The sequence below is a fragment of the Heteronotia binoei genome, chromosome 3 (assembly GCF_032191835.1).
Source record: "Heteronotia binoei isolate CCM8104 ecotype False Entrance Well chromosome 3, APGP_CSIRO_Hbin_v1, whole genome shotgun sequence".
NCBI lineage: Eukaryota > Metazoa > Chordata > Lepidosauria > Squamata > Gekkonidae > Heteronotia > Heteronotia binoei.
Window position 1 is genome coordinate 41,249,746 of NC_083225.1, and position 17,336 is coordinate 41,267,081.

The 17,336-nt window shown below is 42.0% G+C and overlaps 1 protein-coding gene across 1 annotated transcript in view; it reads left to right on the forward strand.

The window, feature by feature from the left end:
• PCCA (propionyl-CoA carboxylase subunit alpha) overlaps window positions 1-17,015 on the forward strand; it is a 336,154-nt gene extending 319,139 nt beyond the window's left edge. The window contains exons 23-24 of the mRNA XM_060233665.1: window positions 13,267-13,344; window positions 16,371-17,015. Coding sequence (XP_060089648.1) covers window positions 13,267-13,344; window positions 16,371-16,439 — 147 coding nt within the window. The 3' untranslated portion in view covers window positions 16,440-17,015. The remainder of the gene's footprint in view (window positions 1-13,266; window positions 13,345-16,370) is intronic.
• Window positions 17,016-17,336: the final 321 nt, after the last annotated feature.

Below are 17,336 nucleotides of genomic sequence, written 5' to 3' on the forward strand. Positions count from 1 at the left end.
AACTTAATGTCTGCACATATTGGGTTGCTGCTTCTTGAGGGGTTTCTGAACATTTGAGTGGACTGGCCAGAGCAGTACAGGTTTTTGGAGGGGGGGAGTTTGACAAAAATTGATAATAAAAATAGCAAAACATTTCTGTGCCTGTTGCATCTATTTACCTGTTGCTGTATAAATAAAAACCCAAAGTTACTAACAGATCCATTCTGGAAAAAATGTTTACATTTCTGCACAAGATGGTTAGATCAAGTTAGCTGAGTTGTTTCACCCAACTGCTTTGACTTGTAAAGTGAAGTTGTAATTTACATTTGAAAATGTTCTCTCTGTACAGACTTGCTGGTTTAAAAGAACGCCAGAATACTCTATAGCATCATAAAGAGCACCTAGTACTGTTTTGGAATTTTTTCAAATAAAACACTGTCATGCAGATAAATTTTATCAAAATCAATTCTGAATCAGAGTTTTACTAAAGACAGTCTGAAATGCATGTGGCAGTATAGTCCCATGACAAAGTAACACATGGAAATTTATTCTGTGTTATGATGGAGTATTGAAATACTTTCCTAGTCAAATGGTAAATGCAGGGTTTCAGACTTATTTAATTTTAGACCAGTGCTATTCTGCTCCATAACACTCAATTTAAAAGGCCTAGGAAAAAAATACGTCTTGCTGAGATTGCAGATAATGTCCAGCCCTCATTCTGTCTTTCAAAATGTTGAAATGCAACAAACTGAAAAACACCTTACACTCTCTCTTTCTCTCACTTCACGAAGCACACCCCAGGAGATTCTGGGTTTTTTTGTTTTGTAAAATGTAAGGTTGTATATTTTTTAAATATACCACTTGTTGCTTGTAACTGCTTCCCTGGTTTCTTTTTTAACACCTTGCTTGCTGTAGAGCTCTTGAAATCTGAAATAAATTCTTTTGGCCTTGGGTAATTAGCAGTGCTTTGTACAGCAAGGCAAAACAATAATGGCTGGGGAAGGTCTAGGCATAGGATTGTTAATTAAGCTGCCACTTTAGATAATACCTTTACGTAGTTTTGTGATATAATTTAATGGGCACCAAATATTGATTAGCTGCCCTTGTCCCTCCAGTGTAAGTAGGCCGGTGCTTTCTCGTTTACTTCACTGTAGTTCTTTGTTCAGAAAGAGCTAGCATTTCCAAAGAGATACATTGTTGTGCTAACTTCTGGCAGTGCCATACCAAACAAATAACCCAGCCACCCTGACACTTAAAAAGGTGATGCAAAATTGGAAATGGTCTTCAGTTCTGGGTAGTTCTGCTTTCTGTGTCACAATATGATAACAGGAATTTTTTTTTTTCAGTTCTGATCTTATGTTATACATAAAATTGATCAGAGGGAGAGTCTACTTGGGTAATTGGATGTAACCCAAAAGAGATGTCTGTAAATGCCCAAGTTTGCATGTGCTTGTTTCAAAATTCAAATCTCTGAGTATGTGGCAGGGAAATACGATGATGATAATGACAGTAAATTATAACCTCTTTCCAAAGGGAAAACATTTCTTCCTTATAATACATATAGGTTTTCATCCTAAATTTCTTCACACTCGTAAATATTTTTGTAACGCTCAAAATATCTCTTCAGAAAGAACCATTCTCACTGTCAAGCTATAGGGAAATGTGGAAATTTCTAGAGTCTTTGGGAGCACTTGTGTTTTAGGTAAGTGGGGTACCATGATTGGTGCTTATTGCTGTCAGGGGAACATCACTGACCTTAGGTTAATCAAGGGTCAGGAAATCTGGGATGCGCTCTGCTGAAATTCATTCTTTAAGGGAGAGTGGCGTAAAAAGTTTAATAATCATCTGTCAAGCACTGTTAATTGCCGCTAATTATATTTTCAACTTGGTAGCTCCTGTTTCAAAATTAATTTGGAGGGAAGGGGGGAAATGGCATTAATTATTTTATACAGATTTGGACAGTGTCATGGAATTCAGTCAGAGATTGCCTAGATTATACTGATGTTTTTTGTTTTGTTTTCTGCATTGGCATCTGATGCCAGTCACAGAAATAGGAAGGACCTCAAGGAACAGCATGAGCCCAAGGAGATAGGGACAAAACGCACTGGGTAGGATTCTTTTTAAAAATTGCAACTTTGATTGCATAGCCTTTCTATTGCAGTTGCACTGCTCAGGTTATACACAGTGTAGGCATTTTCTGTGTGTTATAATGACCTTGCGATTTGAGTTTGCCATTTTCTTTTTTGCAAATTCTTACAGGTTACAAGCAGCTGGGTTCTGGCAATCTATCCCCACCCTGCCTGGTGTAGCTAAATACAGGGCTATGTGGGTATCACGGACTTTCCTTTCAACTGTACTCGCCTTCTAGCTCAGAAAGAAGGTGGCATTAAAATAAGATTCTAACTGTGCTTTTAAACTGCTCAGAGATGTTGGTTTAGTAGTTGTTTTTTTAAATCGCCTCCAATTTGTTTTATTTTGTGTTTTGCTTAAGAGTTGAGTGTGAGACCTCCCCCCATCCCTCCCCAACGAGCTTTTCTGAGCTTTTCAAATTCATTCTATTCAAACACCTGTGCTCTAAAATATAAAGGTCTCAAAAATGTAATTGAAGGGTTTTCACTTTTGCAGACGAGTCAGCAGGGTTGATATTGATCCATCTTTTTAGGGAGCCCCAGTGCACCAGAAGGTGGTACAGGAGAAGGCCCCACAAGTCCTTCGAGCCTTCTGTCTAATTTGGCAGAAAAACACAATGCAGAGCAACAAAAGAACTATCCTGTACCGTACAAAATTCCCGTCTCCACCCTCTTCCTCTCTCTCTCTCCCTCAAACCCCCCAAAAAGGAAGCTTAATTTTTTTCAGCTGCACACAATGATTTGATGCTCACTCTTGCATTGAAACAGTTGCTGTCAGAACAGGCAGGAAACAGTTTTCTTTTAATTGCTGAAATCATTCGGAAGTGCTTCGTGCGCTGCTTCTGTGCAGCAGATGCTGTGCATTAATTGGCCTGTGTAGGACTGACCCAGGGTTCCTTGCAGCAGGCCCAATGTTAGGCACGGGGTTTTAAGAGCTTATTTATTATTTTGGATAAGCTGGCAAACATGGTATGTTTCTTGCACGTGCTGTATTTCATGGTCTGCCATTCCAATGTCATGTGGGTTTCCAGCCTTGGTAATGTATTATCAGCAGGTAAGCTCTAAATAACATCCATCAGGAGCTAATTTTTTTTCCTCTTTACCCAGATACGCCAATGACTGATGAACCTGTCTTTTGTATGAATGTTTAGCACAGTAGAAAGCCATATGCCACTGGCACAGTTTCCTATGCATTCTTTGCAGTGGCTAGAGAGTAGAGGGGAGGGGGAAAATTCTCTTGCATTTGCATCCTGTCATTTATGAACACTTTGCACTTTCTAAAATACCACTAGGTTCTGTGTGTGTGTGTGCTGAGCAACAAAATATGGGGTTTCAAGTTTCTTAAAGGCAATCTGACTATTGCTCTTGTGTTCTTTATCCAGGGATATTAGAGCTCGTCCTTAATAGTGAGCCTTGTTTTGTAACTCTCCGTCTGTTCAAAACAGACCTTACCCCATTAGAAGGTCCTCCCTTGTGTGGGAGGACCACAGCTGTTACCGTAAATCTCATCCAGTAACTGTATAACCCCCATTTTGTGGTTTTGAAGGATGAAATTGAGAAATGGAATACGGTGCACTCATCCTTTACCTCTCCAATTTTAGACCCTTGCACATCATTTTCATGCTTTTATTCCAAATCAAACGACATTAGTGATCAACACCACCCTCTGCTAAATGTCTAGCACCAAGGCCGCTGTTGTTGTTGTTTTTAAAAAAGCAATGCTAACATTTTATTTCTTTTCCTATGGGTGGGGGAAAACCATCCCCTTCTGTCAAAATCTTAGCAATTTCTTCAAGGTTGTTGTTATTGGTTGTAGTTGGGGAGATGCTGTTCTTTCTTCCATCTGGTTTAAAAAGCAATATGCAGGTTTTTTTTAAATTAAGAGTTTCCGCCAAGCAAACCAGGTTCCAACTTAGTTTGCAAAAAGAGAAAAGCAAATGACCTTAAGAGGGTTCTGTTGCTTTAATTCTTATGGTTTGATATTGGGAGATTTAATAGAAAATAAGAAGTGATTGAAATCATCAGTGCAACAAAGCAAACTATAAGCTTGAAGATAAAAGTCCCCAGGGAAAGAGTCCTCTGGAAATAAATGGGACTTGATAGATTTCCATATCATTTATAACTTCCCTTAATTACACTTGGAAGACTTGCCAGTAAAACTGGAAAATTGGCAGCCTATATCCATTATAGTAATTTTGCCGACCCTGGCAAGCAGCTGGCTTTACTGGATTTTATTTCCCATCACTCACAATTAATCATCAGCTGGAGATGTCTGAAACTCTTCAGAACGTAGCAATACTGTGTGACATTTGGGCCTCCTTAAAATGCTAAAATCTGCTGAGTAAATGGGCTGAGCTTTCCTTCAAGCTAACTCGTTCTGGTGCAAAGCAGGCCACTGCTTAATGAATGCCACTTTGATAATCGGATGCGAATGTGAACCTTGACCCGGTGTCAAAGGAGAGGACTCAGCAAGCTGGGTGAAAGATATGAGACTCAGATCTACAAACTTTACACCAATTAGACAGAGTGGAGAAATACATCAGTGCCGATTGGGTTTATCAAAAAGACTGGCGGGGCTTGTGACTGTTTTGCAAGCCTAACATTGAAGACATCCTGTCACAATCATTAAGTCTTTATCAGATGATTCACAAAAAGTCTTAGGGGAGTGAGCTGGGCTCACAAAGATCTCTTCAGCAAGAGCCCTCTTCATTGTACCTCTGGATGTTAAAAAAGGAGGACAATTAACACTCCCGCTATTGGTTTGCATGTAGTAAAAACAGATTAAGAAAGTAACTTCCCCACCTTGCTCTTGTATTTTCCAGGATTTAATTTGTTAAACAAGCAAAGCCTTGAGGACACTTCCTTTAGCACCTTGTAACCTTCAAGACCGCATCCTGAGTCCTAAAGTCAGTTGTTCTATAAGCCACCATTACTGCATGCATAATCCCAAATTCCATTCCCTTGTAATTTTTTCCTCTATGTGGTTTTTTAATTAAATGGAAATCTAGAGAATTTGATGCATGGAATCTTTTTGTAAGGAAATATAGTTTTGTTCATAGTCACTGAACAATGAAATTAAATATTTTAATTATCATTTTAATCCCAGTAGTTTGTTTTGTTTCTTCTGAGGAGTAAACTTGTTTTGTGTTTGGATACCAGGAGAAAGTAAGAAGAATGAAATCCATTATAATGGCCTCATATGAACAAGAATTCTGAGGGTTGGATTTTTGATTTTTATTTGATCGTTTCAGGCCCCCACTCCCCACTAAAGCCACAATTAAAATGTAAAAAGAATTTTTAATCAGAATGCAATTTCATTGTTGCAAACTGCACTATAAGAGTGTGACTTTTGTGCTTTTACTTCTGATCAATATCTTTTAAAAATCTGTAGAAAAGTTATTGAATTTTAAGAAGCCTAACTTAATCCTTAAATGAGGAAAGGGGATATTTTAGAGGTCTCTAAGATATTCATTTTCCGGCTTAAATAATACTAGCAGGCAAAAAGATACAAACAATTATGCAGTAAAAGAAACTGAACAAAGCCCAAGAGAATGAATGAAAGAAGAAAGGGAGATATTGGGGGCTAATTTTAGGATTTGCTGCTTTGCAACACAGTGGGGAAAGAGAGCTACAAAGAATTGACATAAAGAACAATTATTAAATGTGAGTGCTTAAGTGACACTTTCCACTAGAGCCATTTTAAACAAATTGACTATTATTAGAAGTAATGCCACAGTATTTAAACATTGAGTATCTATGGAAATAGAAGTTTTCTCCTAACTAGGCTACTTTTTCTGCAGAGGTCCACTGGGTAATTTCCCTCTAAAGAATACAATTTCAAATTACTTGTATAAAATATGTCTGAGTGCAAACTGGTGACATTGAAGGGGATGCATAAAGAAATTAGATGGGGCCCCTGGAGTTCATGGGGGGGGGGCATCTCACAGGTCCCTGTGTGTGTGCATGGGATTTAAAAAAAAAAAAAACCATTGTGGGATCATGTACAGAACCCAGGGAATCACTGACAACTATTGGGTAGGGTAGAAATTTTGAAGAAAACTGTGCTGGCAAATCTGCGTTTGTGAAAACATGTGTTTCTTGTAAGCGTGATGCAAGTTAATGAAGAAAAAATGTTGATACATTTGTTGTAACGAAACTAGAGAAGTCCCCAATTTTCAGAATTCTAGGGCAGAATACTGGAAACAAACTTCCTCTCAGCTTGGAAAACTTGTGGCAATTGTAAGTAGTCACCATCATTCTTCAATGGTCAGCTTGGCTTGTAATTATTTTGCCTTGATTCTAGTCTTGTATGCTATCCATCTCCTCCTGACATAGGGATAGAAAGGGCTTTTCTAGGTCTAGTCTTTCATAGTTTTTAGAAATAACTTGAGCTTACCTGTGAGATCTCTGAGAGATCTTAGAAATAGGACCATTCTAAATTGAGATGGTGCAGAGGAGGTTGCCTGTGAATAAACTTAGGGTTGACAGTTCAAGGCTAGCAACCAGTGGAAGATTTACTCAGGGGAACAGGTGCTGTCACTGGCAAGGTCATGAAAACATCATCAGGACAGTGACATCACTTCCGGTTCAACCTGGATGTGACATTATTGTGTAGGGGTGATGCAGTAGAGCAGTGGCCCCCAACCTTTTTTGGCATCAGGAACTGGTTTCATGGAAGACTATTTTTCCACGGACTGGTGGGGGGGTATGCTGGGAGTTTTGCCACACCAGGCTGCCCCCCTACCCCATCCCTGCCCCCTATGCGGCTCTTTAAATGAGGGGTGGTAGAAGGTCACTGCCGCAATGCCCCTTCCACCCACCTGGGACCTGGGCAGATGAAAGAGGTGGTGCTTTGGAGTGAGGCCACGCTGCCTCTTTTGGCAAAAGGGTGGTGGGGCTGCTCTGCCTAACTCTGCGGCACGGTTGCTAATAGACCACGGATCAGTACTAGTCCATGGCCTGGGGGTTGGGGACCCCTGCAGTAGAGTGTTGGCATGATACACCCCACCATTCTTCCAGCATTTCCTCCCTGCTTGCCCAGCTAGGTGCAGGAGGCAGAGCTAGCCACGGGCAAGGAGATCTTCCACCACAAAGGGAAAACTGGCATCCCTAATTAAATTCAAGTCTTTTTTTGAGCAGGAACACACAGGGACGCAGTTCTGGCTGGCTTGGTGTCGGGGATGTGGTCTGATATGCAAATTAGTTCACGCTGGGCTTTTTCTTTTAAAAAAAGCCCTGATTAAACTTTTCCAAAAATCTTTTGTACTGTGTACAGAGATGACAATCCAATGCAGAGTTCAGTATGTTCAAACTGACTGACTTCAGTGGGGCCAGGGAATGCCAGCTCAGTATGCAAGATCCATTGAACCTGCCCACATGGTTGCATCACTCGTATACAACCACCAACCTCATAGGATCATCTCAAGGAAGATGCTAGCTGTGAGTCAGTAGGAGATGACTACACTGGAATGCTTTCACATTTATCCTGGGCTCGGAGCTGTGTTAAATTGCTGTTCTATATGAGTATATTTTCATGTAGGGAACTGTGTATTCACAATGACATCAGATTAGTACTAGTATGTCTGTTTCACTTCCTGTAACTACAGTAGGAATTTCTGGTGACTTTTGATGTTACATATGTCTAATACATGTTCATAGCACATGACAGTGAAGACATGAGATACGCACAGTTTCCTACAAATAGAATTAATATCTGTTTAGCACTGTCCCTGTTCTTTGTAGGACCACCCGGGTACATGGCTCTTTACAAAGTATCATAAGCAAAAAAGACAGATTTATGCCCCCAAAAGAGTAGAAAATACGGGAAGGGAAGGGGATATGTGGGCAGATACAGTTTATTTTTTTTAATTTGAGTATGAGGTCTTAAGAGATTCAGCATAAAGCTTAGAGGAAAAGTGAACGTTTCTCACTGTTAATATGAGAATATTTTGTATCTTGTTCCTAAAATAAGATCCAGTGGTTTCAGTGAAACTGTGCTTACTGTACTGAGAGAAGACCTGAGTTGTTTGACTGTCAAAAGTCAGAACTTGACTGTCCCTCTGGGCAGCCAGTGGAGGATGGGCCTTGCCAAGAACTTCATTCCACATTTTAGCTACGTACGCACGTGACTCGTAACATGATTCAAAAGTGATGTAGGCATGTCAGGGATGTCAGGGCAACATGCCTATGTTGCTTCCGAGTCACGCTAGAGTCACATAGACATGTCGCTAGAATATTGGGGGTTAGCCCCCCCCCCCGCCAGCCAGCTGATTGGCAGTGGAAAGGTTTGTTCTGGTAGCTGGGGACCCCCACTGGCAGGTCTGGCATCCCTATTACCGATTGAGAATCTGTGTAGAATTCTCCCACCTCACTTTGAGCAATATGTAGAATTGCTGTAACACCAAAGGACTTTATCGCCATGCTGAGAGCTAGAATCATGTAGTGATCAGCGTATCAGACTAAAATCTGGGAGCTCCTAGCTCAAATCCCCCCTCTCCAGCACAAAGGTTCACTTGGTTACGCTAGCCATTCTCCCCCAGCCTCACAGGGTAAAATTGTAAGTCTGCAAGAGTGGTCTTATAAGCTGCTTTGGGTGCCCATAAAAGAGAAAAGCAGGATACAGTAAACTAAATGTATCAAGGCCCAAGGCTAAGTCTTGCTCCTTTATCTGGATTTACAACTTCACTATACCTAAAATGATTTTTTTCCCCCTCATGGGCCACAGAATCTGGTTCCTTTCCACAATTTTTTTTGTATACACAGAGTCAGGTATCTCCATTGTACAGAGAGATGTGAAGAGAAAGAGAAGATGAATTTGAATAGAGTTGGTATCAGATGCTAAGAAAGGATGAAAGAAGTGAGGAACAGTTGGTGGGGCAACAAAGAATAGGTGTATGAAGGCTCCAACTTAGTGCTGCTGGATAAAGGCAGCAGGTGTGCCGGGGGAGAGACAAAAGTCCGGTGGTGATGAGAATTAGTGCAACAAATACATTTTATTCATGCAATAGATCCGTTCTGCCCTGTCATTTAATATGGTGCTTCCAGTGACAAAATTGCATAAGTGGGTGGTATAATCTTGAAGACATAATTTCATAGTTACAATTATACATATCTATTATTTAGTTCCTGTACCCAATATATATCAGACCACTTATAGGAAGAATCTCATATTGCTACCGTATCTGGAATAGTATAAAGTCTCCAAAGGAAGTGGGGCACTTCTGTGTGTTTTTCTCTTTGTCTGTCCCTCAGGGTCTTGTGTTTCCTGCATGAGGTGGCATGCTTTGTATCCCCTCTTTCAAAATGAACAGCTGATTTCGGATCTGATATGGGGAGAAATAATATACACCACCTGTAAATTCTGATGTTTGTCTTTGTTGGGAAAATGATTTTCTCCGCAAAGAAACAGAATTGCCCATCTTCCTGGAAAGCTGCATGTCCTATCAGGTAGAAATATCTTGTCAGCACAAGATGGACCCATGCCTACCCCACGCCATCTGGTTCTAGAGGAATTTTATTGGAAATCCATGGAGCTTCCCATTAGGTTGCTGGCTACCTTGAGCTTGCGTGCATCTGTTAGCAGAGTTCAAACACTCAGAAACAGGAAGCAAGAATGTGACTCTGAAAGAGTACAGAGATGGGGTGTTTGTTGTTCTGGCAGCATAAGGCTTTCCTAATAGGCACAAATTGGTGTCTTCCTCTAAACCTGGGAGATACTGTGGGCTAATAAGCTATGTGTGTATCTCTGTACTCTGCACCAAAACAGAATAAAAAGAAGCAGTGAAATTTTGCACCAAGAGAAGGTGAATTCTGTGGTCTCTCTGATGCCAATATTTAGTTTGTGTCATTTTTCTTTAATTTAATGACTTGCTCTGCTCTTACCCTTTATTGTTCAAAGCAGTTTACAGTGAAATCAAGCAGTTTAGCCTTCCCAAGGGAAAAAACCCAACTATTCTACCTCAGCATAGGGGTCAAAGTGACCCCATATTACAGCAAAAAGCAATGGAAACCTGATAGCTCTCTCAATTATGACATCAACTACTAAGGGAAAAAAACCAGGCCTCAAGAATGACTTCCTTCAGAAATGCAGGACAAAGGAGAGTAACATTTGGAATTGGGGTCAAAAATACCCCTCACTGAAAACGTCAAAACTTCACAAAAATGTAAATGGGGTCAAATTGACCCTACCATTTTTAAAGCAGAAGACACAGTTGGGAATCTATAAAACTGTTTATTTTTAAGAAAACAATCCTTTTTAACTGTTACAGCATTGAAACTTAATGTGATAATAATGGAACAATAAATAAGGACAAAGGGAATCAATTAGCTCAGAAATCAAGTAGTCAGGGGTCGCAGGTGAACAGTTTGGTGAACAGGTGGTTATGGGTCATCTAGAGCAGCAGTCCCCAACCTTTTTGGCACTAGGGACCGGTTTCATGGAAGACAGTTTTTCCACAGACCGGGGGTGTGTGTGTGATAGTTTCAGGATTATACGATTGTGCACTTTATTTCTATTATTACATTTTAATATATAATGAAATAATTATAGAACTCACGGCCCGGTTGCTAACAGGCCACAGACCAGTACCGGTCCATGGCCCGGGGGTTGGGGACCCCTGATCTAGAGTAACTTCCCCCTGTAAAGTTGAGATGGTCATATTAGAGGTTTGGAAAATTTGAAGGTGAACAGTTCACTGCAAAGGTCAGCTCAGTGGACAGGTGACTGGTGTCATCTGAAGTACTCTCCCCCACCCCAGATATGTAGTTGAGAAGATCACTCTGAGGCTTGCAAATTTTTAAGGACAAGGCGAAGCAATTAGCTAAGAAAACAGGTGGCCAGGGATCACCTAGAGTTCCAGTCTTCATGGCCTCTTCAAGTCTGGAAAATGTGAGGTTCAGAGGATGCCTTCAAACGTTTCCAGGCTTATCCTGCTGGGGTATAGAACAACCCCATTTCCAAAACTGCAGAACAGTTCAGTTTGCACTTTTCCATGTCGATATGGACATGAGGGGAAGCTTTGACATAACACAAACACAGGGACCAATTTTGCACTAGACCTTTAATCCTGGTTTAACTGTCCCCAAACTGATATTCTACACTAAAATCATGGAATCAGAGAAACCAACTCTATGATTCTATGATTTTAGTGTAGGATGTCAGCTTGGGGACAGGGCTAAACCAAGATTAAAAGTCTAGTGTGAAATTGGTCAGGGTTTTTACCTGCTCTTATTACATACTTAACAATTCAGGTTGCAAAGACTGGTTTCTCTGGGAGTCATTTCCCTGAAAGTCACCCCAATTCCAAAAGTGGTGGGGAGAGAAGAGAGGGACTTCAGGGCACTGCAGTTCATTGAGGAGAAGGCTCAACAGGAGTTTGGTGCCTGTAGAACACTTTAAATGGTAAACCAATTCCGCCCCCCCGCCATGACTTCCTGGGTCAACTTGCCACATCCCTGATTGCTTGGAAGGGTTAAAAACCATCCAGAACCTGACCTATGAAAACAATAGCCAAAACACTTACAGCCAAGTCAGGCTTAAATCTTGCCTAAATGATGTATAGCCTTTAACTGCCCTAGGAACAGGGTAAGAGAGGAGGCAGCCTTCATTTCAACTGGCAACCCATTGTGGCAGCTGCCACGGGAAATGCCCTTAGCAGCCATAGATGTCCCTCATTTAAGGAGCAGAGAAAGAAAGAGCAAACCTTGTAGTTAAGAATCTTAGAGTTCATATGGGGAGAAGGACCCCTTCAAGTATGTTTGATGCAGACCACGAAGCTTTGGAGCACTAAAAGACTGTGCCTTGATGTCTGACAATCTTAAGTTTTTCTCTGGCTTGGGAGATGTAATCAGGTAATTTTGAGTGCATAACTTCCAGATTTCTTCACAGCTACAAGAACTAGAACCATGCTTTTAAAAGGAAGGAAAGAAAATCTGATGCTGAATGGTGGACCAAAATATGCACTTGCATAGAACTGTGAAGCCTAACCTGGATAGCCCGGGCTAGCCCCGTCTTATCAGATCTTGGGAGTGTAGCAGAGTCAGCCCTGGCTAGTCTTTGTATGGGAGTCATCCAAGGAATACCAGGGTCATGACAGAGAGGCAGGCAATGGCAAACCACCAATTCTGAAAGTCTCTTGCCTTGAAAACCCCATGGCATCACCTTAAGCCAGCTGTGTCTTGACAGCACTTCTCACCAGAACTGTGAAATGTACATAGCCCTGATGGGAACCAGAATCTGTGTTCTGCAGAGGGTGTAAAGTGGATGCTATTAGGGCCCCTAACAGAGCCATCCTAAGCAGTTACAGCTTTAGAGTTCAGTAGACTAAGTAGGCTTTCAACTCTGTTTAGGGTGACCCTTGCCTAAAGACAAACTCGGATTCAGCGGGAGCTCACAGGAGCGCAGCTCCTGAATCTTTCTGAGAGTTCCACCTCCTCCTTCCCACCTTGTCCATTGAATAGTAGGTGCAGCTTCATAACAATCCCTGGATGAGCTTCACCAGCTTTTTTTCTACAAAACGACCCCTGAAGACAAGTATCAAAAATATAAAATCACATCCTAAATATCTGTGTAATCTGTTTGTAACTTCACCAAAGTTGAATGCATCATGTTTTGATGTGTTTGAAGTTTGAATAAAGCTAAAGTGTTCTGCATGTGGGATAGGATATACCTTTTTGAAATAGTTGTAGTGATTCGTTGTAGTGTTGTAGTGATTCGTTTATTTTATTACGTTTTAATATTTTCTTCCATACGGCTTAACGTGGTGCTTCCCATGAAGATGGATTCAGGTGGGTAGACGTGTTGGTCTGAAGCAGCAGAACAAAATGTGAGTCCAGTGGCACCTACATCTTACCCACAATCCTTATACGTTGAATAACATGTTAGCCTTAAAGGTGCAACTATCCTGGACTCAACCTTTGTTCTGCTGCTTCAGACCAACATGGCTACCTACCTGAATTTATATTTTCTTTGTTTAGGAAAGGAATAAGCTGCTTCTCTAGAGATCTGATTGAGGAAGTTCATAAAGTAAAATTCCACAAACCACCACCATAAAATCATCAATTTTTTTTTTTGTCTATCTGGTCTTCACTAGAACCCTGTCCCCCTGATTTTAGGCAATACTTGACAGCACTTTAACCATTTTTTCTTGTTTTTAACCAGGTTGTTGAAGGGCAGGAGATCTGTGTGATCGAAGCTATGAAAATGCAGAACAGTTTGGTTGCTGCTAAAATTGGCAAGGTATGCTTCATTATACGATTGGAAGCTTTGGAGGTGCTTACCATATTGAAGACGGTTTGCAGTTTGGGTGGGGAGGAAGGAGGATAAAAATAGATGTATAATTATTCTACAGAAATCTTTTAACATTGGCATCAGTCTTGAACTGCATGATATCATTCTGGAACTGTGGTGGCACACCAGGCTTTGGATCTAGAAATGTTTATCAGTTATTCAAAATGAAATTAGTCTTGGCTGCATCCCCAGATTTGGGCCTAGGCCACAATCCAACATAATGAGTTAAGATCGTTTGAGCACACTTAACTTCAAGTTGGAATGTGGCCCTTGGAAACTCTTAATTTGTGCCTTTTCCTCCCTTCAAAAAATTGACTACAGTTCAGCTGTTTTCATTTATGTACTAGAGACTCCCAAAATGTGCCATGCACAATTGGACCTATTACCCACAATACAGAGCACATGGCCAAGGGCTTGTGTGCAACCAGCCGCTCTTTCGAATTCTTTCCCCAGAAACAGCAGCTTGCTTTTCCCTCTCATGCCAAGTTTGGATCAGGAGTTGCTTGTGTATGTATGTGTTATGTCCCTCTACAAACAACATTGTGTCTGTTGAAATCAGCAAGTGGTGAGGGGTTGTGAGCAGGAGCATGCTAGCCCCACTCCCTGCATACATGTGGTTGCCAGCTTGAGCACAGAGTTTGCGCACCTGAGTTCCATCCCCATGATTCTGAGCACCACATTTTAGAGTGGAGGTGTAAAACATGCTGCCAGATTAGGCTCTCAGAGGGGACCTATCAGGCTCCTGAGCAACTGGCTGTCATCTGCTTCCTTCTCCCTCTCTCTTGCTTCCTTCTGCATAACAGCTTGCTTTGCCATGCTTGCTTAATCACACAGGAGCTATAGAGCAGAGACTCTGTTTTCTCCATTGGCTGAGGCTCATCCCTTGGGGAGGAAGAGGGGAAGAGAGAGCTTGCTTTGCCAGGCTCTCTCAATTGCACAGCAGAACTACTGAGACAAGCCTCTCTTCCTTCTATTGGCCAAGGCTCCTCAGAGCAAGAGGTGTCAGTTATCAGAGACCGTTCAGAGACTGTTAAATAAACAAAGTACTGCAAGAATGCTAATGTTTTAAACATGTGTTATTTAAAGTTTGTTTTTAAAACTTTGTGTTTGTCTGTCCTTTATGAAGTTTATATCTCCACTACCTGGCATTACATTTTATGACACACATGGCCCAGTCCCACAAAGTCACATTTATGTCAGATTTGGCCCTTGTAACAAACTTGTTTTAGAGCATTCCCAGTGACAGAGGCAGCACATGGTTGGCACTTGTGTGTAGGCAGTGGAGCAGGACCTCTGTTGCTAACACCGTCTGCCTCTCTACGTGCGTTGATTTCAAGGTATCTATAATGTCATCTGTTGAGGCGTGTGTCAGGAGCAGGGCCAAACCATGTATGCAAAGCTACCTATAAGGTTCTTTAGATTTGGGGTTCCCAGCCCCCAGGCCATGGACTGGTACCAGTCCGTGGTCTGTTAGCAACCAGGCCACAGAGTGAGGCAGAGCAGCTCCACTACCCCTTTTGACGAAAGAGGCAGCGTGACCTCACTCTGAAGCACCACCTCTTTCATCTGCCCACGTCCCAGGTGGGTGGAAGGGGCATCGCGGCAGTAACCTTCGCCTACCCCTCATTTAAAGACCCACATAGGGGGCAGGGACAGGGCAGGGGGGCAACCTGGGGTGGCAAAAAACCCAGCATACCCCCCCCCCCACACACACACACACCGGTCCATGGAAAAATTGTCTTCCATGGAACTGGTCCCTGATGCCAAAAAGGTTGGGGGCCACATGATAGCTCTGAAACTGGGAAGCACCCAGTTGGACCCTTAAATGGAGCTTTGATCCCAAGACTGACCAACTCCTGGTCTGCAGTTAAGGTTGCCAAACCCCAGATGGTGGCTGGAGATCTGCGATTACAATTGATCTCCGGGCAACAGAGATCAGCTCATCTGGAGAAAAGGGCCGCTTTGGATGGTGGAGTCTATGGCCTTATATGCCATTGAAGTCCCTCCCCAAACCCTGCTGTCCACTTTCAAAATCTCCAGGTTTTTCCCAACCCAGAGCTGGCAATCCTGTCTGAACACTGGTTTTCAGTAATCAGATCTTACTCATGACTCTTAATAATCTCACAATAATGATATTGTTATCAGGGGAATGAAACCTTGCTATCTTGTTTGTTTTCCCAAGATTATGGCCTTTGTGGAAAACATTTGTATGACGCAAAACAGGGCAAAGCAGGCAGTTGCCTTTTCTTTTCTTTTTTTTTACAAAGAAGAGTGTGCGGATTACTTATCAGCATTGTGCATATTTGAAATTGGAGCTTGAGAGCCCAGGGCTTCAAGAGTGTGTGCACTGGATTGACAGCTTGTTGGGGCTCATCTCTCATACAAGCAAGCTCTGGAGCAGCAGCCCAGATTTGCACAGGGGTGGTACAAGCATCTCTGTGCAGGTGTTTTCTCTGCTGCTGTGCTAACTGTTTCAAGAAGAATCAGGCTGTAGGCCTGATTTCAGAGAGGAAATTGTTTATCCCAATTTCTCTTCCTAAACTTGCTCTCTCTCTGTGCAAGGCACCACCAAGGCAATTTGCATTTTTATTTCTGCTGCTTTAAGGCACCTGTGGCAAAGATAACCAAGAAACATAACCAGCATTGCAACTCTTAAGACTCCACATCTAAATTAGCGCATTGTGTAACTACTCCGGGGCTTGGGGGAGGGATGTGTTAAAAGAAGCTGCATTTCAGTGTTTCGATAGGAATGGAAGCACAGTACAAAGACGTGAACAATACGCTTGATTACATTCCAGAAGTTGCTTTTGAATTTGAGTTCATGCATTCAGAGAGATCTTATAAATGGGAGTCCATCTTTTATTCTTTTTGTATTGTACAACCAAAAGCATCCCCCTCCCCCCCCCCCAAAAAAAACCCCTTCCCTGGCCCTGTTTTCAGAACAAGATTTAATTATTTCTTCCTTTACACCACAGGTGAAAGCTGTGCATTGCAAGGCTGGCGAAACTGTTGGGGAAGGAGATGAGCTGGTGGAACTAGAATAAAACCATTTCTTTCATGTCACATCGCAACAGGATTTTGCGGCTGCATTTGGAGAACACAACAAACTCTATTTAAACAGAGGTTTGCCGGCATTGGGCTGATCGCAGCTTGTTTGCTGTGCTCACACTTCCCTCGCTGTTCCTTCTTTGTCTCGTAGGCGGAGCACGATTGAACACTTCCCAGTTTGATCAAGCTCCAATTCTAAGTTAGGATTTAACCAAACTATAGAATCCTGGCTTCTGGGTGGGAACAAGGTCCATTTGCGGAGGAGCCTGTGTTTGAATGTGATGATGAATTGGAGTGGGATACAGCCAAGTATTTCCACTCACAAAATCAAGCGAGTTCCAACATTACTAGAGAACTGTGATTCAATCAGTGCTATGACATGCATTCTTCACAACCTGTACTGCACCAGGGGCTTGGGGCCACACGGCAAACCCTGCAGAGATTTGCATTAAATTGGCCACTGGTTGTCTTACTTCACTCCTTTTACAAACATCTGTACATATAAGATTTGTAAGTCTCTTTCCACAGTTCTGCTGATGTCAAAACAATAAAGCAAAGCAATTGACTATAAACCCTGTGCGTGTCATCCGATTTCCTTTGCAACGTGGACACTTTAATCTTAAAGCAGGATATAGATATGAAGTGGATTGAGAAGCCAAATGAACTCCTGACTTGCAAGTGTGGGACCCAGTTTTTGAATTGTCCCCCTAAATAAGAAATCCTGTAAGCAAAGGACTAGCACGGCTCAACAAAGGCAGCCTAATCTCAACTGTAGGGCAACTTTACTATTTCCAGCACTAGCTGATGCTTCCAGCCTCCACACTTCTGCACCACTGAGATCAAAATCCATTGATAACACTCACTTCATGTGTTAGTAAATTCTTTCAAGACCT